This window comes from Hipposideros armiger, unplaced genomic scaffold (assembly GCF_001890085.2).
Source record: "Hipposideros armiger isolate ML-2016 unplaced genomic scaffold, ASM189008v1 scaffold_54, whole genome shotgun sequence".
Classification (NCBI taxonomy): Eukaryota; Metazoa; Chordata; class Mammalia; order Chiroptera; family Hipposideridae; genus Hipposideros; species Hipposideros armiger.
In genome coordinates this window covers 4,173,689-4,199,393 of record NW_017731404.1, presented here as the reverse complement: position 1 = coordinate 4,199,393, position 25,705 = coordinate 4,173,689, and the positions used below count along the sequence as shown (strand labels likewise).

Below are 25,705 nucleotides of genomic sequence, written 5' to 3'. Positions count from 1 at the left end.
AAGTTCTTCCTAGCAAGCGTGGACTCTCCGAGGTTTCAGGTTTAATGTAACTGTTATCAGGGGAGCTGAGACGAGCGTTCCAAGTATATTCAAAATGAGTCCTACACGGAGCCCTTGGTGGAATTGATACTCAGTATACAGGTGACCCTTGAACAACCCAGAGCTTGGGTCCCCCACTCCTGTGCAGTCGAAAATCTGTGTATAACTTTTGACTCTCACAATACTTAACTATGTAATTGCCTTCTATTTACAGGAAGCCTTACTGATCACGCATACAGTTGATTAACACCTATTTTGTATGTTATACATATTATAAACTGTATGCTTACAACAAAGAGAAAAATGTTAAGAAAATCATAAAATAGATTTACAGTACTGTATGTATTTGAAAAAAAATCCCTATATAGATAGCCATGTGCCACGCAAAACCGTGTTGTTCATGGGTCAACTGTATTCCCAACAAGAGTCATCATAAGGGGTGACCAGTTAGCTCAGTTGGTTAGAGCGTGGTGCTGATAACACCAAGGTTGCCAGTTCGATCCCCACATGGGCCACTGGGAGCAGCGCCCTCCCTAAAAGAGTCAGCTATGCCTGTGTAGCATGAAAGCAATGTGTAACCAATGACCATGGCTGTTCCCCAATAAAATTCAAAAAAGAAAAGAGTTGTCATAAAAACAACGCTTTGCTGGTGTACAACACAGAGCTTCCACGGTGGTACAACATGGGGCAACCCAACCAGCCGAGGCAGCCTAGTAGAGGTTATAATCCCCGTTTTACACACGAGGAACCGGAGCCAAGGCCCCAGTGACTGGCCTGAAGACCCACATTTCAATTCCCTTCTCACTGGAACTCATTGCGGCTGAGTTCTATGTATTATTATTCATTTCTATATTCATTTGTTTTGAGCACATTTATAGATCACTGCTATAGGTAGACATCATGCTAAGACTTGGCGATACTGCAGAGAAAAGACAGTGTCATCTATTTTTATGGAGTTGAGAGTCTAATCGGAGGAGGACAGGAGGAGCAAATAATTACTACAGTATGATGTGTAGTGAGTATAACTGCATGGGTTTGAGCTCTGGGGGTACCTGGCAGGGGTGCATGATCTCATATCAGTGGCTCACCCATCTCTCCACCCACTCTTTGTTCTCAATCAACATTCGCTTCCTGCCGTCTTGTACAATTCCGTGATACTACATATCCATTAGTGGTGAAGAATTACAGAAGGTCAGGGTGAAATCTAGAATTCATTACTGGATACCTAAATGGAGAGGGAGTAGACAGCTGGAAATAGTCGTATGTTTTGGGAGTTGAGGGAAAAGGTCTGGGTGAGAAATATATAAATTTAGGAGCCTTACAGATGGTATTTTGAGCCACTGAATTGGATGAAATCATCTAGGGAACAAATAAGAAACAGAAGGTGCCAGCATTGGGCCCTGGGGCACTTTTTAAAGTCTGGGAATCAGGGAGAGGAGAATCAACTAAGAGGACCAAGAGGAGCAGCGGGTGGGGACTAAGGGAAATTAGTCCCCAAATCAAGGGAAAAGGAGGAGAAAGGGATTGAGTCTATCAAGTGCTGTTGATGTGATAAATAAAATGGGGACAGAGAATTGACCATCTGACATCCTACTGCAACTAGAGTCAACCACCAGTTCTTGCACTGTCTTTCCAAGGTCTGGCCTGATTTCCCTGAGTTCCTGTCTTCACCTGCTGGGCACCAGGGGCACTGGCCTCCTTGTACTTGTCGATCCATCTCCAAGCCAGCCTCCCTTCCGCCCTGAGCCCGCCCACCTTCCTGGCTCTCCAACCTGCTCCCTGATGCCTGCTCCCTGACTTCCTGGAGGTGGCTTCTCCTCAGGGATCTCCCATCTAAAACAGCAAGCATTTTCCCCTCCCCAATGACCTTATATTGCAAATATAACTATCTGTGTGTTGTCGGTCTCCCTCTAGAAGATAGGTTCCAAAGAAGGCAAGGACTTCATTTGTTTTGCTTACTGTAAGCTCTATTGCCTGTGTCTAGAACTCCCTCCCCCCGCCAGCTCCCCGATTCTGGGATTACAACTTTACAGAGTGCCTCATTTAATTCTCCAAAGAGTCTTGTATAAAAACAAATATTCATTATTTACATAATCATATATATTTCCGTTTCCAGTTTTGAGATATCATTGACATATGACACTGTATCAGTTTAAGGTGTGCAACATAATTTGATATATGTATATATTGCATAATGATCACAATGTTTATTTAACACTCATCATGTCACAGTTACAGTTTTTTTCTGTATGATGAGAACTTTTAAGTAGTTATTCTTTTTCCTCCTCTTTTTCATCATCACCACCTCATTTTTGTGGACGAGGAAACAAACCTAGAGAGATTAAATAATATTCTAGAATTAACACAGCTTTCGGGAGGTGGAACCAGAGTATTTGAGCCTAAGTGATTGTAAGGAAGACATTCTGACACCTTGGCAGAGGGCACCCCCAACCCTGTAGGGTATCCCCTCCGCCCCCACCCCACCCCCAGAACACTGGGTTTAAACCACTTTCAGGAAAAACAGAAGCTGAGTTCCTGAAAGAATGGGAAGGGAGCACTAGGCAAAGGGAACCCTAAGTCTGAAGGCTCTGAGTCAGAGAGGTCTAATGGCTGAAGCTCAGAACCCTAAGAGAAGGAAGGGTTGGTCAAGACTTGAGGCTGGGGAGTTAGGCAGGGGCCAGAGGTACACGGCTGGCGAGGCCAAGCTGTGGAGTTTGTTCTTTTTTCCTGAGGCGATCGGAAGCCATTAGCAGGGCGGTGACAAGATCTGATTTACACTGTAAAAGACCTCTTGGGCTTCAATGGGCGGAGACTGTATTAAGGCAAACCTAGAAGTAAAAGCTTGGAGAGACCTCACTTACACAAATATTTGGAGGAGACAGTGAGAGTTTGTGGTGCTGTGGAGTAAGGCTTGTGTTAAAGATGAAGTGGACAAAGTTGAGATATATTAAGATAGAAATTATAGGGTTTGCTGATGGATTAAACGTGTGTTTGTGGGGAATGGAGATGAAATACAGTTTGGCGTCTAGATTTTTTTGGCTTGAGTAAGTGGGTGGATGGAAAATGGTTCAATTTATTTTATTTATTTTTTATTTATTCTTTAGACTCCACATATAAGTGAGATCATATGGTATTTGTCTTTCTCTGACTGATTTATTTCACTTAGCATAATACCCTCTAGGTTCATCCACATTGTCACAAATGGTAAGACTTCATTAAAAAAACTTTTTTTTATGGCTGGGAATTATTCCATTGTATATATGTACCACATCTTCATCCAGTTGGCTATTGATTATCCATTGCTTCCATATTGTCTATTATTTGGCTATTGTAAATAATGCTGCAGTGAACATAGGGGTGCATATATCTTTTTGAATTAGTGTTTTGGATTTCTTTGGCTAAATACCCAGAAGTAATTGCTGGGTCATAAGGTAGTTCTATTTTAAATTTTTTGAGGAGTCTCCAAACCGTTTCCATAGTGGCTGTACCAATTTGCAGTTCCACCAACAGGGTTCCCTTTTCTCCACATCCGCGCCAACACTTGTGTTTTGATTTACTGATGATAGCAATTCTGACAGGTGTGAGGTGGTATCTCATTGTGGTTTGAATTAGCATTTCTCTAATGATTAATGCTGTTGACCATCTTTTCATATGTCCATAGGCCATCTGTATGTCCTCCTTGGAGAAATATCTATTTAGGTCCTTTGCCCATTTTTTAATTGGATTGTTTTTTTGGTGTTGAGTTGTAGATGGTTCTATTTATTGAGATGAGGATAGGAGTCGGATTTCAATAAATGTAACCTTCCTCTAACTCTATCTCCTCTTACCCCAAATTCCCCATTTGGAATATCAGATGAGTGCAAAAAACTTTATAAAGAGGTGCTCTGAAAGTTATGTGACATATGTCCTTTTTAAAGAAAGTTTACACTTACATTTTGAGTTACGTCAACCTTGGAAAACCATTCAGAATATCAGAGGAAGACAAAAGTTGTGCTTGCAGAGGGGGAGGGCACTGATCAAACTTGCCAGTGGGACAGGACGAATACCGTTAAAATAAACAATGTCGCCTGAATGTAATCAAGTTAATTTAATCAGGTCGGGATTGTATCTAAACTTCTATTTAAATTGAACCTTATTCTTGGCCCCTCCCTTTTTGGGTTTGCTTATAAAATCCAGCAATCACATCTCTTTCAGTATTGTTCCCAGCCAGGTGGACTGGCAAACTCAGAGTTCCCCAGGTTCCGGACCCTGCCTCCACTTCTGAAAGGTAATTTCTGCCATTTTTTTATCATCTCTTATTATGATGTTTTATAAGAGGGTTTAACATTTTGAGGTGACTTGAGTGAAATCAAGAAACTTAATAGAAAAGAGAGAAGTGTGGTGTTTTCCTGCAAGCTGCTGGTGATCCCTCCTTCACTGAGTGCATTGAGTCATGTGAAAAGGGCTGCCCCGGTTTCCTTCTCAAATGTCCTTTGTAGTTTGCAGAAGCTGGCAGGTTTGGCTAACTTTTCCATTCTCTTTTCCTGCTAACTCCTCACTGCAGTTTTTCAGGTTTTCCTGCTCTGAACACTGAATTCTTTTTAAGTCAAGTATCTATGTTGGCTCCATTTCGACTCCAGGGTTTCCACAGTTTCCAAATCGTTTTTCTGTAATAGTTTCACAGTAAAATAAATACTTGCGAAAGAAGATCACACCGCATTCTGTTCTTCTAATGAAGGCTAAGTCTCAAAAGAAGATTCCAATAAATGGTACATAGAGCAAGTTAGAAGGATAGTGTTTGTTGTTTTGTTATTAGATCTGAGATGGCTGTGGCAGGCAGGAATCTGGAGAGAAAACCAGAAGTTAGCTAAAAGAAGAGGTCTCAGATCACTAGGATTAAATCAGAGATAATGGTGCGATTTTTTTTAAGCGTACACTGGGAAACATCTCTTAAGGAGGGCTGGCTGGTCTGTTTGGATAATTGTGAAAAATGAGGTGTAGCTGATGTTTGTCGCATTAAAAAGAGGTGAAGTGGGTTTTTTTTTTTTTTTTTCCTTTCCCGAGTAACATGTGCAGAGCATCAGCTCACATCTGAAGGGACATTTCTGGTTCCATTCTTTGTTTGTGTTGCCTGCCTGTTTGCAGCACCTGACTCCTTTAGAATTAGTCTAGCTGGGGGGGGGGGGGGCGGTTGATGGCAAAACAGGATTACTCGTGGGTGGAGCTAAGTATATGCAGACCAATGTTCGATTTACAATTTTAATCTCATACAATAAGAATAGGAATTATTAGCTTTTATTACACAACCAAATGTTCCAGTGTTCTCCTGTTACTTTTGGAGTTTCCAGTTTTAATTGTTTTAACTATTCGTGCTTTCCAATACATCTTAAGTAGGAGTCTCTACATTCTAAAGGGAAGAGTCTCAGACGCCCTTACAGCTAATTCAGATCACTCTATGTCCATTTAAAAACACAGTATGTGTTTGCAACCCAGCACTCAGTCACTAGCAGAATTTTGCAACGATTTCCCAGTTTTGTTGGCATGCTTCCAGGAATAAGGCTCTTTGTAATTCTTTGCTCAAACATAAGGATCACATATAAAACTCTTAGCAGATAGATCAGTTAATACAATTATCTTTCGATTTTAAAAGCTAAAACATAATAAGGTTTTTTTGGGGTGGGGTGGGGAGGAAAGAAACAGTAGCTAACAAACCATATGATGCTATTATGCTAACAAAGTGGTAGCTTTGTGAGGACAGAGAGAAAAAAGCACAGCCGTTTTTGCTCAGAAAATAATTCAGTAGCAACAAGGTCTGAGAGCCAGGAGTTTCATTGTTCTAAGTGAAACGATTATTTGTCAAAACTTTTGATTGTTTCCCTATTCCTGCTGAAGAAAAGTTTAGACTTTTCTTTTTGCACCATTTTGATAGCAGGATTTGTAACTATCAGTGCTATTGTGTTTACAGCATTCAGGGTTTCAGAGTTCAAAGGTTATCCATTAACATGTAGAGTGAGGCGACAACTTATGTTAAGACTCAACCTGGTTCCACTAGTTCATGGCTTCTTTGTTTCGGAGCAATGCTGGAAGTCATTTGTTTTGATAAGTTCAATGAAGCTTGTTTATGACGAGTATGCCTTTGGACTGTGTTTTTGGATGTCACCATTTACAAGGCTCTAAAAAATATTTTAAAAGAAAGGTATTCATCTTCTGGGAGAAAAGGAACCCTGGTACTAGAAGTAATCAGTTATCAGTTTACTTGAGTGAAAAAAGAGAGTTCTGGCCTAAGAATCTACTTCTGGCACTGCTAATTATTTGTGAGTAAGTAATTGGTTCACTTCCTTTAAAAAAAAAAAGACTAACCAGACCATATGTGGGGTTAGTAGTTATATATAAAATGACAGCAAAACATCACACTTGGCAAATTTCTCCCCTTTGCTAAGAAGCCGTGTCTCAAAATTCCATTTCCTATTTATTAAGGATTGCATCGCTTACCCGCCTAGCATTTATTTAGTGTTTTTTTTTTTTTGGTCCTAATTTATTAAGTATATACTTTAAATGCCTTTCTTGATATGTTTTAGGTGTTTACATTTTGGGTACACCAAGGCCAAAAAAACAAAAAAACAAACTGCATTATTTTGTGGTCACGTGCATAGGTCGGTTTACATTTGCATTCGTTTGCATCTTGGGGCAGAAAACTTAGTGGATGTGATTGTTGCTTTTGTGGTTCCTCCCTGGAGCTTACTTAAAATGGGGGAAATCAGATTCCTCGGAATTATAACTTTGTGTGTGTGTGTGTGTGTGTGTGTGTGTGTGTGTGTGTGTGCGCGCGCGCGCGTGCAAGGACAAGAACAGTAGGGACACGCTTTAAATGGGCTGAGCGTGGGGAGGAGAGGAAATGGCTAGGTTTCTTTTTTTTTTTTTTCCCTTTTTTGTGGTCCCCGGTTTAAGCCCGGTTTCATCCACGTGGATTTCTATCCAACCCAAGTGGTTCTTGGAACCCAGGCCAAGTTTAGAAATCTCAAGTTATAATAGCGCAAGTCCAGCCTTTTCAGAAAAATAACAATTAAAGGATAGCTTTACGAAGGTACTAATTAAAACATTTTAATCAACTTATCTCATCGACTTTCCTCACACTTGACGAAAATCTGCAAAAATTGTTGTTTGTGCACAGCTGCCTTTGAACCTACCCAAATGGGTGTTGTAAAGGCTTTTTGTTTGGTGGCAATTCTGGATGACCCAGGAGTTCGGGATACCAGCCCCTCCCCTCGCCTGGGCACACCTTGCAAGGGAGGGGGAGGCGGCGAGGCCGAGGCCTGGATTTGCGCCTGCGCGCTGCCCCCGTGGCCCCCTCCCCGCGTACCTGTCACTGGAACCGCCGGGCGCGCGCGGGCCACGTTAAGCCGAACGGCGGGAGGCGGGGGATGTGGGGGCGGTGAAAGATGCGCGCGTGCGCGGGAATCTCCCGGGCGAGAGCAGGGAGTGCGCGCGCTCGTCTGCTCGCTCGCGTCCCGGAGGCGGAGTCCGCGGCGGTGGGAGGGGCAGGGGCGCGCCTGCGCGGATCACGTGGGCGTGGGGCGGGCCCTCGGGGCGGGGCCGCGCGGCCGGTGAAGGCAGGAGGCGGGGCGTTTCCGAGCTGCGGGGCCGAGGGAGGGCGCAACAGCTGCTCCCTGAGCACTTTCTGACCCAACAGTCCCCGTGCGCCGGACGCGCCGCGCCCCGGCGGCTCTAGGGACCCCCCGCGCCTGCACTGTCCCCGCGCGGACGAGTAGGGGGCGCCCGCGCCTTTGCCCCCCGTGCGCACCCCCACCCCGCTCACCTTAGCCCCGCGCCCGAGGTGAGCCCGGCCCCCAAATCCTCGGGGTGGGGGTGGGGGCACTCCTTTTGGGGGGGGTCTTCAAAGCGCGAGGCTCTGAGGCGCCGTGGGGGATGGCTTCGCCCCTCGCCCAGTGGCCCCCGTCTCTTTCGGGGGGCCGGTGCGGGCGCGGAAACCGGGAGGTGTCCGCACAAAAGGCCGAGAGCAACTCCCCGTCGCCTCCCCTCCCTCCTGCCTTCCCCGCCCCCTCCCCTCCTCGCCCGCTCCCTCCTCATTCAAACCTCGGCTCGCTCGTGTGGTGTCAGTTCAGTCCCGGCCGCCGCCGAGCGAGGAAATGGCCGAGGAGCCGGAGCCGCAGGTAAAGGGGGCGCGCCCCCCGCCCGCGCAGGGCCCCAGGGGGCGCCCCGCGTCGCCCCTCCGGCGTACCCCCGAGCCCGACTCCAGTCTCCCGTGCTCGTTACCTCGCCTCCCTCCGCGGATGATCGCCCCGCCCGCCCCCCCTATTCCTACTCTCTATTCCGCTCCTCTAGGGCGCCCCCTCCCCACCCGGCGAGAAGGTGTCGGGCGAGCCCCCGGTGTATACAGACAGTGTTTTACCATCACACTCACTCTTAAAAATAGTCGCGATGGCTTGGGGGCGGGGGTGTCCCCCCTTCTCCGGGTCTGGAGCCAGGGGCTGGCCGGAGGGAGCCCGGCGGTTGCGAGCGTGGGTGCGTGGGGGGCTGTTCTTGAAAAGTTGGGTGGCTTCGCGGGGCAGGTCTACCGGTTGGCCGACTCGGTGGTGAGGGGCGGGGGCCGGCGTGGGGTCCCCCGCGATGGCCCGGGAGGGGCCGGGGCAAGTTGGAAACAGCCAAAACAATGCGTCCTAACAGGCGTCCCCCGCAAACAATGGCCGGGACCGTCCACACGGGCCGGGCGGAGGGCGCGTCTCCAGGGCCGGGGGAGGGGCTTGGCCTGGCTGCGGACCTCGACGCGCACCCCATCGACCCCCCCGGGCGCCCCCAAATCCGTCCCCCAGAGTCCCTGTCTCATGCCCATCTCTGAGCAGGCGGTGCACCAGGCTGCGTTTCCTAGATGTGTGATTGGTTTTTTTTTTTTTAATCTCCCCCTTTAATTTTAAAGATTTAAAAAACTTGTAAAATAGCCCTTAAACGCTTAAAGAATATCTTATAACTCAATTCTATTGGGAGACCCAAAACCCCAGCTGGAAGCAGAACTAGGAACTCTAAAGGGCAGGAGGGATTGAAATGTTAGCCTAAAAGTGTTTCTTTTTTTTTTCTAAAAGGGAAGTTTCTGCCAGTAGGCGCTGAGTGGCGAAACCGCGCAGTTTCAGATGTAGAGCCCTCTTCACTCTTGATTTGGCCCCAAAATGCGGGATGGAGAAGGGGAGGGCGCTGCTGGGGGCCCGGGAGGCTGGATTTGGGGCGGCCTGGGCGGTCCTGTTCCGAGCGGGCGAGATCTGGCCTGCGAGGTGCTCAGGCCGGTACCTGCGCGCCGGGGAATTTCAGGTCCCGGGTTGGAATCCACATTTTAGGATTTGGGGTAGGGCCACCGAGGACGGGAAGCTGCTTTTTTGGGCGGGTAGGGAGGGCAGGCGGGGAGTTTTCAGGAGGTTTAGTTTCAGGAGCAGGAAGGAGCCACCAGTGGCCCCTGCTGGGACCCCAGCAGCTTGTTCACACTTGGAGCGGTAGAAACTTTTTTTTTTCCTCCCAAGAAAAGGATACTTACTTCAGAGTTTAAAAAGGCTTTGGTGTGTTGTTCCCCTTTGAGATTCTTTGAGCCTCAGTTTTATCTTGCTGAATCAGCCTATAGGGCTTGAAGCGTTGAACATTCCTAAACGTATTAAATAAATGGCGGGGATAGGGGTCCTTTGGCCCGTTTGGGGTCGTTATTACTGACCACCGTGCATACCACAGCCTAGCTGGTTTCCTGGTTTTCTAGATCGTTTGCAACCATTAAGCTGTATGTTTTAAGAAGCCTAGGTCTGATTTAGTTCAGGTTGATTCAATTATGTCTTCATCGCTTTTGAGTTGGTTGAATGAGTTGACATGAGATTAAGCTCAACAAAAGAAAGGCCAGGGTAACAACAGCTGCCGGCCAGGCCTGGCGACTAGGTAGGGGTCTTAGGAAGCCCTTTACCTTCTCTTTTCTATGTGTCAAGGAGTTCATTTAAAATGTTCTTTTACTGTACTGTACCCCCCTCCGGAATGGATGGACTGCCTTGATAACAAGTAAGACTTAAAATACTAAATTTTATAATATTTTGAGAATGAGTAATAGATCTAGAGTTTCTAAAAAGACTTCAGTCTCTGTAGTGACAAGTGCAGAGTAATAACCTAATTGCTTTTTGTCTGAAAAATATAACAGTCAAACCACTAGTTTGTGCTTGCTTAGTTAATGTGTGCTAAGAACTTTTAAGGTGTGTCCTTAATGATAGATGACTTTTTCTGAGAAGTCATGTTTATTTTAGATACTGTTTTGTTCAGTGTTCCAAAGACTGTATGTGGCAGCGTGTGTTTTTAATCCTGGTGTTTTAAGTTGAAGTCACCCTCCTCCCCATTGCTGCCATTTTTAATCAGTTACATAAGTATTAAATTCTAGAAGCAGGGCCTTCTTATTTAAAAACCCAGAAGTCAAGAGCTACAAGACAAATTTATACTGTTTGGCTTGTTTGTTAGAATAGGGTTAATCTGATTGTTTGGAATTTTAATTATTTGGTGTGAAGGCTGCTGGTTGGGCTCTGCACATTGATTTGCATGCTGGAGGAGGAAGTGTAGGGAAAAGATTATGACTTTGGTAGGCGAAGGACACAACGTCTTCAGTGTCCAGCTTCTTTCACGCTTTTATCTTCACAACACCTAACACTTTGCAGTTTGACCTTTGCTTTTTTTTTTTTTTAAAAGTACTCTTGAGATTGAAATTGAGCGTTTGTCTTGGGTTCATATTATTCCCTTTCACTTCTTAATCAAAAAAAGGAACTAATGCATTACTTAGATAAAATTTGTAGAAAATAGTTTCCCGCCTCACCCTGAGGAATCGATTTAGGTAACAGCTTGATCCCCCTCCCCCATCAGATATAAGGGGAGGAGAGGAGAAGGGAGGGTTTTCACTGGGCTTTTACTTGAAGGTTTAAGGTGGAGGTAGATTTGCATAGTCTTTGTAAGCCTCCATTTTTGGCAGTGGCACTTTGGAGAGGAATAGCAGCCCAGTTTTTCCTTGCAGTGGTCCTAAAGAGAAAATCTGGACATAAGCCTTAATCATCAAGTCACTTACAAAGTGATGAAATAATTAAGGAGTATAATGGCCTGGCCAGGGCAGAGTCCCTCTCCTCATTTCAGATAAATGCTAATCACTTTTCTCTCTTTTAATAGTGTTTCTGATGAAATGGCATGTTTTTGCCACAGCAGGGTTGCCTTTTTCCAACTCCGGAGCACTCTTAATTCTAAAACGTTTGATGAGAGCCTCAGGGGTCCCAAAAGATGTGCTGTTTTCCCACTTTATAAAATTAAATTCTTTTCTCACAGTTGTCACAAACATGATATTGGCTGATAAGAACTTCTGAGTAGTTTTAATGACTCTTGACTGCCTACAATCTACTACTTAAAAAAAAAAAGATACGCTTTTATCTGACTCTTAGGACTGTAAGTGATCTGACCTCTTATATTTTACATGAAGCTTTGTTTCCATTTGCTTAAAAATTTTTTTCAGTTCACATTGTTCCATCTCATGGATGCCAGTATGGCCTTGTGGTTTTTGAGGTGGTTTTAAATGGTTTATTTCTAATTCCCTATTTCAGTTTAATCCCATAGCAGCATGGTTAATAAGTTAAATGGAAAGGTGAAGCCAAAGTTCTGAGCAATGGCTGGGCATTTTCAAGCCTTAAAGTTATACAATAGGAATAAAACAAGACAATTCTCTACATTTACTGAGGAGTGTTCCAAGAGAATAAAATGCATGACATGGGATTTTAAATGAAATGACTGCAATTGGAATACATAGAACAGTTTTCAAATTGCTGAGGTGTTACAAAAGAAAAACCTGGAAGGTATTTACAAAACAGGTATTAAAGGAATCCCAGCCATAATGAAGTGTTCCTGATAGCGAAGGGTTTAGCTCCAGCATCTGAATTAAACCCGGGACAGTGGGAACAGCCAGGATTTGTATACTCTGTCCCCCCCAGTTTGCTGGGAGGGGTGTTGACTAATTTAGATGCGTGTGGAAGAAAGAAGGACTTACAACAGGAAATTTCTTAAATTGGGGTGAAGGGAGCTTGATCATTACAACTCCATGGCCTCATTTTGGGTGCTGCACAACCACCTGAATGAAACCCTGCTGGCTGTAGGAATAAGGTGATTTGGATTGTTTTTCTCCAGCCAATGATACAATGATACAGGGAGGCGAATTTGCAGTGGGATGTGGGGCAACGGAGTTTGAAGGGAGGCTGTGGGCAGGGAGAGAGGACAGGGACCATTCTTTGCTCAAATCTGCAGCCTGTGATGAGCAAGCTCAATTCTTGTATCAATCTGTCTTCCAGATAAACGGAGGGGGCAGCCCCTGGCAGCCACCTGCCACCGCCAGTGGCCATTTTATGCCCTAACATTGGAATGCTCATTAAAAAGCATTACATTTGAACATTTGTTGACTGACTGTTCTCAACATCCCCATTACTTCCTGCCCAGGGTAACAACATAACTGAGTTACTGGAAATTTGGGGCCAGTTTGGTAATTTTATGATAAAGTTGAGAAATAAAATTACTAAACCTGAAAAGACAGCTGAGTAAGTTGTATGAGAAAATTAGTTGAATTCCTTCGCTTTTGTCCTTAAGCTTGAGCCACGTTGTTTTCTGTGTCCTCCACATAGAAAAGCTACCCAAGGGGCAGATGCTGCTTTTTTCATGGGCTCTTGTAGTGTCTGTGTATTGGTGCTCGCCATTTTCGAGTGTCAGAAAACCTTTTGAATTTAAAATATAGTTACATGGCCCGGAGATGGAGAGCCTAAGGATGTTTTGTTCTTGAATCTGTATTAGGAGATATACTTGTTTTTCTTTTGCCTACCTGTATCAACTCCGGATTCAAAACAGTTCAGTTATACCAGAAGAGTTTCATTTTTTTAATCAGTGGATACATTTATTGCTGTTCTTTAGTATATAAATCTACCCAACAGCAGCAACCGTATGTGTTAAATGAAAGGAGACTTGCTTCCTTCATTTTGAAAGCAAACTGGTAATTTGAAAGGGCCAGACATACACATTTAGTATTTGCTGAACACAGATAGGGAGGGGAATATTTAAATGTGGCTAAAGAAAGATCTCATGCTTTGACAGGCATCGTCACGTATGTAGTTAGTCTGAAGTTCTAAGTTGGGTACAGTAAAGAACATGCACCTTTTGGCCTTGTGGAAAAAGCTGTGGTTGGGGAGGTTAGTGGTGTGATAAAATGGTCATAGTTATTTGTAGATCTATATATGTGTCTCTCTCTACAATTATTTGTGTACCTCTACACATTCAGTGTTTTCTTTGTAGAGAGTTAAAAAACACAGGTAAACATAGAACAGTTTGTTTTTTTAGTTCTCTGAAATCACTCCCTCTCTTTGGTAGAGTTAGTCTAAAATCTTTTCAAAATATTTAAAGTAGTACTGGTAAAGTCATAATAATAGAAATTCACTGATAGCTTGACCTTGCTTAATTAAAAATCTTTTTTTTAATCCATTTCCCTTATAGTTCTCTTTCAGGTCAAGGTGGAATTTTTAAAAGCCAGTTTACAGACCACAGTATGTATAATACTGATAATATTGAAACTAAAACTAATATATGGTGCTTTTAAGTTCATATTAAGATCCTTTAACCTTAAGTGATTTGGACTGATCAGGCATAGTTTTTAATGATGACATTCAAATGTGCTAATATGATTATATTTTTATTGTACTACTTTGGTTTCTAATTCTGTTTAGAACTGAACACTTATATACAATTTCAAGAAAATGATACTATGTCCTTCCTATCATAGGACCTTCCCAAACTAGGCCTTCGAGAAGTCATCTGCTTTTAAATAGTTTAGGCTGTAATGTTGAGTATCAGCTGAGTATTCAGATCTTTCTCTTCCACTTAACTTCTAAACATCTTTCCACAGCTATATTAGGAAAGTCGGTTGACTGACCCTTTAGCTCATGGGTGTGACCTTGGCGATTTCCTTGAAATAGTGTTGAAGGATTTAAAGTTACAGGTTTTGATTGCTACTGTAGATTACTATGTAGAGTTCTCTACTTGTCAGATATAGAAAAAATAGTATGTGTAAAACATACAAGGGAAACTTAGAAAAAAAGTGTAAGTTTCCTAACTAGATCTTGGAGATAAGTTTGCAGTTTCAAGGGTGCAAATGAATTGGTCAACAAGTAGCAGTTTGTTTAGGTTAAATGTTTTAATGATCTTTTAATTGGGCACTTAGGCAACCCGGAAGGGGGAGCCTAGTAGATTTGCTGGATACTTCCACTTACTTGTCTATAAATAGATTTCTGATGTGTTCTTGACAGTTTTTGATGACTCTGAATACCTTATTGCTCCTACTATGGTAATGAATATTCCATAGGAAGAAATGTTAAGATAACCTGTTCACCTTAAAGTAGAGCTTTGCTTGTCTTAACAGTTTGAGCACAAAAAAGAACAATATGGAAAAGTTGCAGCAATTATCAGCGTGGTGGCATTCACCTCTGATTTGTTGTCCTTAAGCACAAATTATCGTGCTATTCATTAAGCATTGTCTAATGTGTAACATTTACTAATTTGCAGATCTGGTAGTGGCAGAATTCACAGTAGCTTTACTCACAAATGAATATCTGCTTCAAACAAAACCAAAACCAAAACAAAAACAGAAGAAATGATCTAAAGAAACGTCAGACTTAGATTTCAGGCAGTTATAGCAATATAGTTCCTACTTTTTCCCAAAGAGTATGTTGTGGTAAATGTTTTAAAAAGCAATAATCACAATATGAACTAAATCTCGGCATTCTCTCAACATGTAGGGTTACACTGAGTAGCCTCTTGTCTTAGGTGCCTTGGGGTATATGGCTGAAGGCTAAGTGCTGTTATTTACTCTGTAAAGGTTCAGAAGAAACTTTTTCAACATTTTTGCAAAGTGCCTTTTAATAAGCTGAGTGTGTTCAGAATTTGCTCCCTTTGCTGCAAACGAGAAGAAGCATTTAGACTGTACGTGCTGGGTTAGTGTCATCCGTCGCCTCCCCCAGTTCTGTGCCAGGGCAGTTTACTTTATCAGCAGTGTTGTGGGTGTGCTCCATGTGTGGAAACGAGGCTCTGAGAAGGCTGTGTGCACACGCACACACACTTCACCCCACTGGAGATGGCGATTTGTTGTGGATAGTTATTGGGCTGGAATGTCTGGTTTTCCTAAGTTCTGTGGTTTTTTGGTTTTTATTATTAGTACAATCACTCTAAAGGCTTTTGTTTAGCAGGTTGGTTTTAAGTGATGTAGAGACTGATTTATATATTTTTTAAATATTTTATTGGGGAATTGGGGGAGGGGAACACACAAGTTGCTGTCTTTTTGTTCTTCAGTCTAGTTGTGGAGGACGTCCCCTCACTGGCCCATGTTGGTATTATCATTGCGCTCTTCCCCGGCTGAGGCAGTTGCTCGCTGGCCATTGGATGGCCGCTCAGGGTGGCTCCGGCAGCTCACGAAAGCGCTCGCTGGCTGCCGGCCACTCACGGTAGCTCAAGGCAGCCCACAGCAGCCCCACTGCAGCCTACACCATCACCGGCGACTCATGGCATCCCAGCTCCAGGTCGAGCTGCTGTTCACCATCTTAGCTCTAGAGGGCGCAGCGTCACTGGCCCTCATGTGGGATCTGAACCAGGGCCCTGCTGCTCAGAGCTGACGTCCTAAGCCAGCTCCTAACCAGCACACCACTCGGTCGGCCCCTGATTTATAGTTTAAGGAAATGCTTTGTTTATCTGTAGTTTCTCAGGCAAGAGTTGAAGATGTATGCCATCAGAGATTTTCGTAGCACGGCCCCCATTTTTGTTCTGGTGGGTCAGTAAGGAGAGTGCCTATAAACCCAAGTGATGCACTTTTGCTTGTGCTGGACACCTTTGTGGTACTGTTAAGTAATTCTTTTTTTTTTTTTAATTGCACTCTTGAAATTGTGGAGAATGGTAATTAGGTGGCAGTCGTGGGTAGCCATGTGGAAGTTTTGAGGAACATTCCAGTTAATTTCGATGTCAGATCAGTTATGCTTGGTGGTGACTGGCCACAGATGTATGTGCACACTGGATTTTACACCTGTACTGGTTCTGTAGTGTTTGTTTGTTCATGTCTTCACCAGGTGTCTGTGTCCAACCCTGTGCCAGGGACCTCTTCTAGGCCCTGGGGGCAGCGGTGAACAAGGGGATAGGGTCTGTGTCTCTCGGATCTTACTTGACAGGGATGGCGCAGGGCTTTCGTCCCCTTTGGTGAGCAGTAAGGATCACTGTGACCCAAGGTAGCCTAGTGCTTGGGACAGTTGGGCAAAGTGAGTGACCCAGATTCTTCTCAGAAAGCTTTCTTGGAGGAAGATGTGGTTCTGTTTTCTCAGGAGGGTCTTCCCCATTTGATGGCAGGGGAGGGCTTCCTGGCCTAGGCCATGTGTCCCCCGCCCCTATCTTCAGGCCCCCATCCTGTTCACCCCCCTCCCACCCCCAAACTGAAGCTCTTCTTTCTCTTAGGAATTTTTTTCCCATTGTGCCTCCTGTACCAGGTCCCTTAGGGCTTGTGTTAGAAGCTGATGATAACTTACTTAACCCAGATATTTGAACATTTCAGAGATAAAAATGGAAACTAAACCATCTTCCTAAGTTAGGCATTTCCAGTCTATGCTGTTACCTCAGGTGGTACATAATAGGGATGTACCCACATCATGTTTCTACTCCAGATATCAAGATTAGGGCTGGTGTCTTTTTGGGAAAGGTTATTTATAGAAAAGTGGAATCCCCCAAAACTTAAAAATGTCACAGACATGTCAAATGTCATAAAAGAAAAGAAAAGAAAAAAAAAAGGTAACATTGAGATTAGACCTGGGGACTAACTTTGCTTTTGCCAAATTGGGACATTTAAAAAACAAAAAAACAAAAAACCTCTACTATTTGCCACTGCCTTTCTTTTGTTTTTTAAAAAAGGGTATTTTGGCACCAAAAAGGAAAAAAGACCTCAAAAAAAGGCCAATGTTTATTTCAGTTGAAATTAATCTGAACTCATTGAGTTGTTCTCTGTTTCTCAGTTAGCTATTGGCCAGGGAAGATAGTTGTCAAAGTTTGGGAACTACTTTTCTAGAATAAGTGCTGTTCGTTTCTTCAGTTAAAATATTACTTGGGACACTGGCATTCAGCAAATATTTGTTGAATGAGTAAATGCCTACAGAGAAACCTAAATGATCAGTCACATATCCAAACATCATTCAAGATCCTGATTAGCCTAGTCATTAAATATTCTTTTGAATGTATCTGTTTATGGATATAGATCTGCCCCCCAGAAGCATAGAATGTTGGAACTCCGCGATGATCCTATCATTTAACCATCTGCAGTACGTAGACACAGATGAGGTATGTGGCGGCGACAGTGTTCAGGTTGTGGCTTAGCCAGGACTGGAACTCAGGTCCCTGGAGGATTTGTTCTGTTACATCCCACCACCGCTGGTAGTCAGCCCACGTGTTTACACTCCATTGTGAGCACAACAAAAGACTCAGAAATTAAGAGAAAACACTTCAGCACATTCTTTTTTTTACCCTAATCTTTGATCTGAAGTCTTATTTAGAAAAGCTTAATGTTAAAAACCTAGCTTATTCAAAACGAACGCTAACAAGGAATATGAGAATTTTCTTTTTTATGAGTGTAAAGAAGGGGAAGAGATATTTCCTCCTCTGCTGAGTACAGGCCCTCGCTTTGAGGAAGTGGAGAGAAGGAAAGGATTTTTTTTTTTTTAAACGTTGCCTGTGGTGGGAGTAGTTTGCATGTCTTTTTGTTTTCTTGGGTGGAATTAACTGACTTCAGTTAAAGTAGCTGGCGCCGTTTAAAAACAATTCCTATGCTTGCCATGAAGATGGAGAGTATTGGCTTTAGAGGCTATTTCTTCTCCAAGAGTGAAAATTAGCTTCTAAATCAGAGCCTGCAGAGCTAAATGAAGGCGTCCATTTTTTCACCTGGCCAGTGCAGAATGTGAAAGGTGGATAAAAAAAAAAAGAGAGGATCCATTTGCTGATTAAAGGCTAAGCCATGTGAGTGAAAGCAGCCCCAATCCATGTTGAGGAATTTTATTTTAACTATGTACATTCACAAAGTAGCTTTGTGTGTTTCCTTATTTATTGTTTGGACAAGGAAGCCCTACCCTGACGCTTGTTGAAGGCAGAGTTGGCCAAAGCAAACCGGGATTTGGGCCGTGGGTTGAGGTTTCGAGTATCCAGTGAACCCAAATTTATCCAGGTTCCCCTTGACCAGGATGGCACCCGTTCCGAGGTGTTCTGTATGTCTTGAATGGGGGTTTTCGGAAAGGTTCTTGTTTTTCTGTGCTGACACTGCTGACCTGTGTGTGTGTAATCTTCTAGTGTGCTTTGAGGCGTTTATGTTTCCTGTATGTTTGTATATTAGACAATTTGGAGCTCTGGCTTTTACATTTTTACCTCAAGTGCTTTCTTTCATTGTCATCTGATAATAAGTCTCTAGACTTGTAGAGGCTGTTTATAAGGATACACATGCGCATTTTAGTGGCATTTTAAACGTATTCAGCTGCATTTAACAATTAGTCCTGAAACTTCACACTTTAGATTTAAACCATTAAAACTTTTCAGTGACAAGTTGCTTAACTGGATGGAATTCTAGTGATTGAATCAAGGCACTGATTGGATAAAATGCTAATGATTTAAATGAACAAGCGGGTTTAACAGGATGGCACTGTAATTAGAAGTACAGTGCTTGAATCTGGTACCTTCTCTGCAACGTGGAAAAAACCACTGCGACTCATGCACGCCAGTCTTCTCGTTCCTTTAACTGTAGCTCACCGTTTCTATTTCTTTTCTCTAGGTTTTGGAAATCCCTGGTCTCCAGATTGCTGGAATTGACTTGCTCCACTGAATCACTCAGTGGAGACAAAGAGAACTAAATGCTAATGCTTTGTGCTGACTCATATTTGAACCAAAGCATTGGGGAGCCCGTCTGCCTTTTTGTGGAAAGGACCAGTGACACTGTCTATCACTGAGCTTCCTGAGACTTCTGAAGAGAGGACGTTAGAGGAAGATAACACTTTCTTTTGAGCTTTTATAACAGATACTTGCTCTAGTTCTGAAGCCCAGGGCTGCTTGGGGTGTGAGTGACAAGTCTTACAAGTGGCCTTATTCCAACTCCAGGAATTCCTCAGCTGGATTCTGACTTTAGCTAAAGTGACAGGAAACATGCCAACACAATCCCTTTTAGTGTATATGGATGGACCAGAAGTAATTGGCAGTCCTCTTGGCACCCAGATGGAGCTAGATGATGCCATGTCCCTAAAAGGCACCACTGCCGTTCCTTTCCGAGCCACCCAAGAGAAAAGCAGCATAATCCAGATAGAAGGGCACACGCCCATGGACTGCATGTTTTGCAGTCAGACCTTCACACACTCGGAAGACCTTAATAAACATGTCTTAATGCAACACCGGCCCATCCTGTGTGAGCCCGCCGTTCTGCGTGTCGAAGCCGAGTATCTTAGTCCACTTGATAAAAGCCAAGTGAGGGCAGAACCTCCCAAGGACAAGAGTGGCAAAGAAAGTGAAGAACTGAGCTGTGAAGTGTGTGGGCAGACCTTCCGAGTTGCCTTCGACGTTGAGACCCACATGAAGAAACACAAGGACTCCTTCACGTACGGGTGTAACGTGTGCGGACGGAGGTTCAAGGAGCCCTGGTTTCTGAAGAACCACATGCGGACACACAACGGCAAGTCGGGGGCCAAGGGCAAGCTGCAGCCGGGCTCCGAGAGCCCGGTCACCATCAACGAGGTGGTCCAGGAGCACGCCGCCGAGAGCATCTCCTCTCCTTACAAAATCTGCATGGTTTGTGGCTTCCTATTTCCAAATAAAGAAAGCCTAATAGATCACAGGAAGATGCACACCAAAGAAACGGCTTCCGGTAGCAGCAGCAGCAGCAGCACCCAAACAGACTCTCAGCAGGAGGGGATGCCAGCCCCGGGAGAGGAGTTCCTGCAGTTCTTGAACTTGAGACCCAAAGTGCCCCCTGAAACCGGGAGGCAGCCCGCCGGATGGATACCTCAGCTCGATCCGTTCACCACCTACCAGGCCTGGCAGCTGGCCACCAAGGGCAAGGTCGCCGTCTGCCGAGAAGTGAAGGAGCAGCCGGGGCAGGAAGGAAGCACCGACAACGACGATTCGGACAAAGAAGAGCTCGGAGAGATATGGACCATGAGTAAAAGCCATTCCGAGGGCTCTGGAAAGTCGAAAACAAGCAAGAGCGGTTGTCCAGGCCTCTCCCAGGAGAAGGAGAAGGCCAGGCACGCCAACGGTGAAGTGCCTTCCGGGGATGCGGACCCCAAGCTGTCGAGCAACAAAGAGAAGCCCACACACTGCTCTGAGTGTGGCAAAGCTTTCCGAACCTACCACCAGCTGGTCCTGCACTCGCGAGTCCACAAGAAGGACAGGAGGATGGATGCCGAGTCGCCAACCATGTCGGTTGACGGCAGGCAGCCCAGGACAGGCTCTCCGGACCTACCCGCCCCCCTGGACGAGAACGGAGCCATCGACCGAGAAGGTGGTTCTGAAGATGGCTCTGAGGATGGGCTTCCCGAAGGGTTCCATCTGGGTAAGCTGCTGCGCCCCGCGCTGCCCTCCTCCACACCCAGAGGACGCCGGGGGTGGGGGTTTAGGGGCTGGCTCTGTCTGAGTCCAGGCTTTTTCGGTACCACCCTGTCGTAAGTCACCTAACCCCCTCTGGGCTGAGTTAAAAGTCCTTTCAGGGTTTCTTCCTGTTCTGAAAATTCTGTGACTTTATGGTTTGCTGAAAGGACACGCATTGTTGTAACTTGTGGATCAACTGAAAGCAGTGCTTCTTTAAAGCGTGCTTAACGGGGGTGATTTTGCCCCCACAAGACAGCTGGCGTGGTCTGGAAATGGTTTTGGTGTCACTGGGGGGGTGTGTGTTTGTGCTGCCGGCACACAGTGGGTGGGAGGGCAGAGATGCAGCTGTAAGCATCTGCATCCTCTCATGCACAGGACGTCCCCCCACCCCCCGCAAAATTATGTGGCCCCAAATGTCAGTAGTGCCAGGGTTGAGAGGCCAGACAATACATTGGACTCTTCATCTCCTCTTAAGCCCGTGTTTGGCTCTTTTTCTGATAACGTGATGGATGTGAGAGCAGTAGTTTTCATATCAAATATTTAGGATGTTTTAAGGTTCCTGGGACACAGGAAACCAAGCAGTGAAAGAACTGCAGTTTTCAGAAACCTAGGAAGCATATTGTAGTTTCTTAGTACGTCATAAAAAGCTTTAACCCAGACCTCCAGTTTTCTCAGTGATTTTTGCCACCATCAGGACAGTTGAGGAGCATGCAGTGATGGGGAAATAATTAGGCCCAGGAGAGGCCCCAGTGCCCCGAGAGAAATAAAGTGTCCAGTCATGCCCTGCCAGTAGGTGGTGTGGGCGGGCCGAAGGCTCGGCTGGAAAACTTGGGCCCCGTCGTCAGGCTGCTGGACTACCTGTAATTGCTGGGAGCACCGAGGCTCGAGCTGAGTCTGGTTCTACCACTGCATTGTTCTGTGACCAATTACGCGTTGCTTCACCTTTCTTTGTCCTGATTTCCCTGTTTGCAAAATTGGCTCATTGACCCTTGTCTTCCGCCTCCCAAGGAATTTCAACAGCCTTATTTATAAAGCGTTTACAGTTCTTTAAAGAGCAGCACTGTGAAGCCAGGCAAAGGTGATGCGCAAAGGACAGGAAGCATGTAGATGTGGACACTGCACGTCCTTTCAGTTAAAACAAAGGCATTTCATCACTTTTTGGGTGTGATGCAACGCACCCTAAATTGTGAACACACAGTTGGAAGTAGGAAGTTGCGATAAGGCACAAGCCCAGCTACAAACCCAAGAGCTCCTTGGGTGTGATTGTAAGAAAGCGAGCCTGGCATCCTGTATTTAGGGAATTGATTGGTTTTCCTAGATTTAGATTGTGATGTGGCCTAGTGTCGATTTATCTTTCTGTAATTTACTATCCAACTGGCTTTTTTAAAAGGTTTATTTTAAAGAATATCAAAAAGCAAAGTAGATTATTTAAAATTTTTTTTCAACTTTTATAAATGGGTTTAATAGTTGTTCATGGGATGATTTTTTTTTTTTAAAGTCTTCATGACACCCCTTTAGATCAAGGGTTGTCCCTGCTGTTTTAGAGTGTTTAAAGGTATGGACACATTTTCCTCGGAGGAGTTCGGGGGGAGGGGGGCAGAGATTGTACAGCCCTGTTTTTATTGTACCTGGAGGCTCACCAAGGTTTGCTTGTAGGCTGCCTTTAAAAATCGGTAAGCTATAAAATAACCTAGAGTAGAAAATGGGAAGGAGCAGGAGAGAGGCCTTTTCATTGGAAATAACAGTTTTTCAAGACAAAACACCCACTTTAGTTATGCTAAATTTTAAGAGATGGCCGACTTCAGAAGTTGTCCTATTGTAATGTATGTAATATGAGCTACAGTAAGAGGAGAGTTGATCTAAATGCAAACACTCACTTTTGGGGGAGCTGGTGTTTTAACTGCAGCATGTCTAATTGTCTTGGAGGCCTGGTGTTTGTGTGAAGTGGAACCATCCTTTAATGAGTGTCCCCAGTGGACATTGAGGGCAGATTTTGATTTATCAGATATATTGTGGCCACGTGAGTGCTCGTGGATGATACAATCTGCTTTCCAAAAAGGCTGCTAAATTTTGACAAACTTTCCTAGGTGTTTGCCCGTGCCAAACCTTTTATTTTCTGTGCAGATGAAGTTGTGCTTGCTACCCTCTAGTGGTTACTTGCCTAACCTTAACATAGAAAGCTTATTTTTGCCCCTGGTGGTTGGGAAAATTGGTGATTTCTCTTGGCTCAGTTTTCTAAAGGACTTTTTCTGAAGAAGTTGCTTATTCCAGCCCTGGGTGTCGGTCTGGCCAGGTCCTGCCGGTTTCAGCCATGTTGAGAGAAAGAAAGCTGCCCCTGCATCTATCTATTACACAATGTTACCTGTGATTAAAGCAAACAGAAAACCAAATCATTTACAGTGAACTGTGCTAGACTCAGAAAAAAACCCAAAAAACAAAAAACCCACACGCGTGTTAGATAGCTTCAAAACTTCAGACAACCTCAAAACATTTGGTGTGCTTTTAGCCTTTTTGGTTTACCCAACTCTGATATAAATGCTTTCCAAAAATGTTTCTGTCAAAAACATTTTAGTCACCTCCCTTACTCATGTGCTTGAGCTGTCTTCTTACATATTTTTTGTTTCTGCTTTAAGATAAAAATGATGACGGAGGCAAAATAAAGCATCTTACATCCTCAAGAGAATGTAGTTATTGTGGAAAGTTTTTCCGTTCAAATTATTACCTCAATATTCATCTCAGAACGCATACAGGTAAGGAACTTTAGATTTTTTCAAAAGGATGTATTAGTGAAAAGAATTATGTAGTTCTGTGTCTGATTTTTTCCCCCCAAATATTCTGCTAGACCCTCAGAACAGTTTAAGAATAGACGTGGAGTGTGCAGATTGCAGCTGCCATTTTAATTCTTAGTGTCATTGTAACCTGAACTGCTGTTCTTGTTTTGAAGTTAGATTCTTGTTTAGTTTCTAACTACTGTATCCTGATTCTCATTTTCAAATCTCTTTAATGTCTTTCAATGCCACAGCTTCTTTGTATTTTTATGGTTTAGAATGAAATGTGAATATATTTAGTACCCTTTTTAGATTGCAGAAGGAGGCTGCGTGCACTTGAATTTCTTGTCTTCTACTCACTAGCTGTGCAACTGTGGGCAAGTTATTTAACCTCTCTGAGCCCCGTTTTTCTTAGCTGTAAAAGTGGGATAATAAACGTTCTACAGGGCTTTTATGAAGTTTAAAGAAGTTTAAAGTGTTGTTATTTTATTTTTTAAATTAAAGACATGCATTCACAAGTTAAGATATTCAGTATAGTATGCGTGGTAAAGCAAACACGTCATGAGAAATCCTGGATATGAAGATTAGTAGATAGAGAAGGGAAAAGGAAAGAAACCTTTATTCTCTCTTAGAGTTTTCTGGTTTCTGAAGATCTATTTTGATGCCTTTCATAAACTTCCGTAATGTAGCAGCATTTCTTGTTTCAGGTGAAAAACCATACAAATGTGAATTTTGTGACTATGCTGCAGCCCAGAAGACCTCTCTGCGGTACCACTTGGAAAGACACCACAAAGATAAGCAGGGTGACACCGCTGCTGAAGTCAAGAGCGAAGGGAAAAATCTGGAGACCGAAGATGCACTCCTCACCGCCGACAGTGCGCAAACCAAAAATTTGAAACGATTTTTCGATGGTGCCAAAGATGTTAAAGGCAGCCCACCTGCAAAGCAACTTAAGGGCATGGCCCCTGCTTTCCAGAATGTTCTGGGCAGCGCTGTCCTTTCACACGTCCACAAAGATACTCAGGATTTCAATAAAAATGCATCCGAAGACAGTGCTGATAGAATGAGCAGAAATCCTGCCCCTGCCTATTTGGACACGGTAAAGAAGAGGCCAGCAGTTGAACCTCAGGCCAGTAACCTCATCTGCAGAACGGAAGTGGATGTCACTCCTCACCCAGGTGGCGGTTCCGCCCATAACGCTGAAGTCAGCCACAAAGAGAAGGCAGAGGTGGCAGGGGACTGCAAATTCAAGCCGGGCCTCGACTGCCAAGAAAAACCTTTAAACTTATCCGTCGGGGCTCTTCACAGTTGCCCGGCAATTTCTTTGAGTAAAAGTTTAATCCCAAGCATCACCTGCCCGTTTTGTACCTTCAAGACGTTTTATCCAGAAGTTTTAATGATGCACCAGAGGCTGGAGCATAAATACAACCCCGACATTCACAAGAACTGTAGGAGCAAGTCTTGGCTGAGAAGCAGACGGACCGGATGCCCGCCGGCGTTACTGGGAAAAGACGTGCCTCCCTTGCCCTCCTTCCCCAAGCCCAAGCCCAGGCCGGCGTTCGCAGCCCAGTCCAAGTGCCTGCCGTCGGAGAAGGGCAAGCCGGGAGCCCCGGGGCCGGGCAAAGCCCCGCTGACTTCAGGGACCGACCCTAGCACTTTAGCCCCCAGCAACCTGAAGTCGCACAGGCCACCGCAGAGCGTCGGGGCGCAGGGGGCTCCGGCCGCCAGGCAGCCGCCGCCCGAGCTGTTCCCCAAGAGCGGCGCTTGCCCTGCCCCGGAGAGAAGCAAGAGGCCGGAGGCCAAGCTCAGAGCCCCGGCGGCCTGCGCGGGCAGCAGCTCCGTCAACGGCTCCGCCGACTTCCCCGCCAAGCACGACGGCCCGTGGGCGCCCCCGGGGCGAGACTATTTCTGTAGCCGGGGTGCAGGCGGCGCCGGCCCGGAGTTCGGAGAGCCGCTGCCCAAGAGGCCGAAGCCCGGGCCGGGGGCCCTGGACGCCGAGCAGCCCGCGCCCAGCTACCGGAGGGGCTTCGACCTGCCCAAGTACCACGTGGTGCGGGGCATCGCGGCGCTGCTGCCGCAGGAGTACGCGTGCCCGCCGCCCGCGGCGCCGCCCCCCAAGCCGCGCTTCCTGGCCTCCGGGGAGATCGATGCCGCCAACGTGCTGACCGTGCACAAGCCCTACGGCGGGGCCGGGCCGCTGTACGCGTGCGGGCCCGCGGGCGGCCAGGCGGCGGGCGCGGCGC

The 25,705-nt window shown here is 45.1% G+C and overlaps 1 protein-coding gene across 1 annotated transcript in view; it reads left to right on the top strand.

Moving 5' to 3' along the window:
* ZNF217 (zinc finger protein 217) overlaps nucleotides 1-25,705 on the top strand; it is a 33,134-nt gene that overhangs the window by 7,257 nt on the left and 172 nt on the right. Inside the window, exons 3-6 of the mRNA XM_019640923.1 lie at nucleotides 4,234-4,306; nucleotides 18,893-20,659; nucleotides 23,328-23,444; nucleotides 24,170-25,703. Coding sequence (XP_019496468.1) covers nucleotides 19,261-20,659; nucleotides 23,328-23,444; nucleotides 24,170-25,703 — 3,050 coding nt within the window. The 5' untranslated portion in view covers nucleotides 4,234-4,306; nucleotides 18,893-19,260. The remainder of the gene's footprint in view (nucleotides 1-4,233; nucleotides 4,307-18,892; nucleotides 20,660-23,327; nucleotides 23,445-24,169; nucleotides 25,704-25,705) is intronic.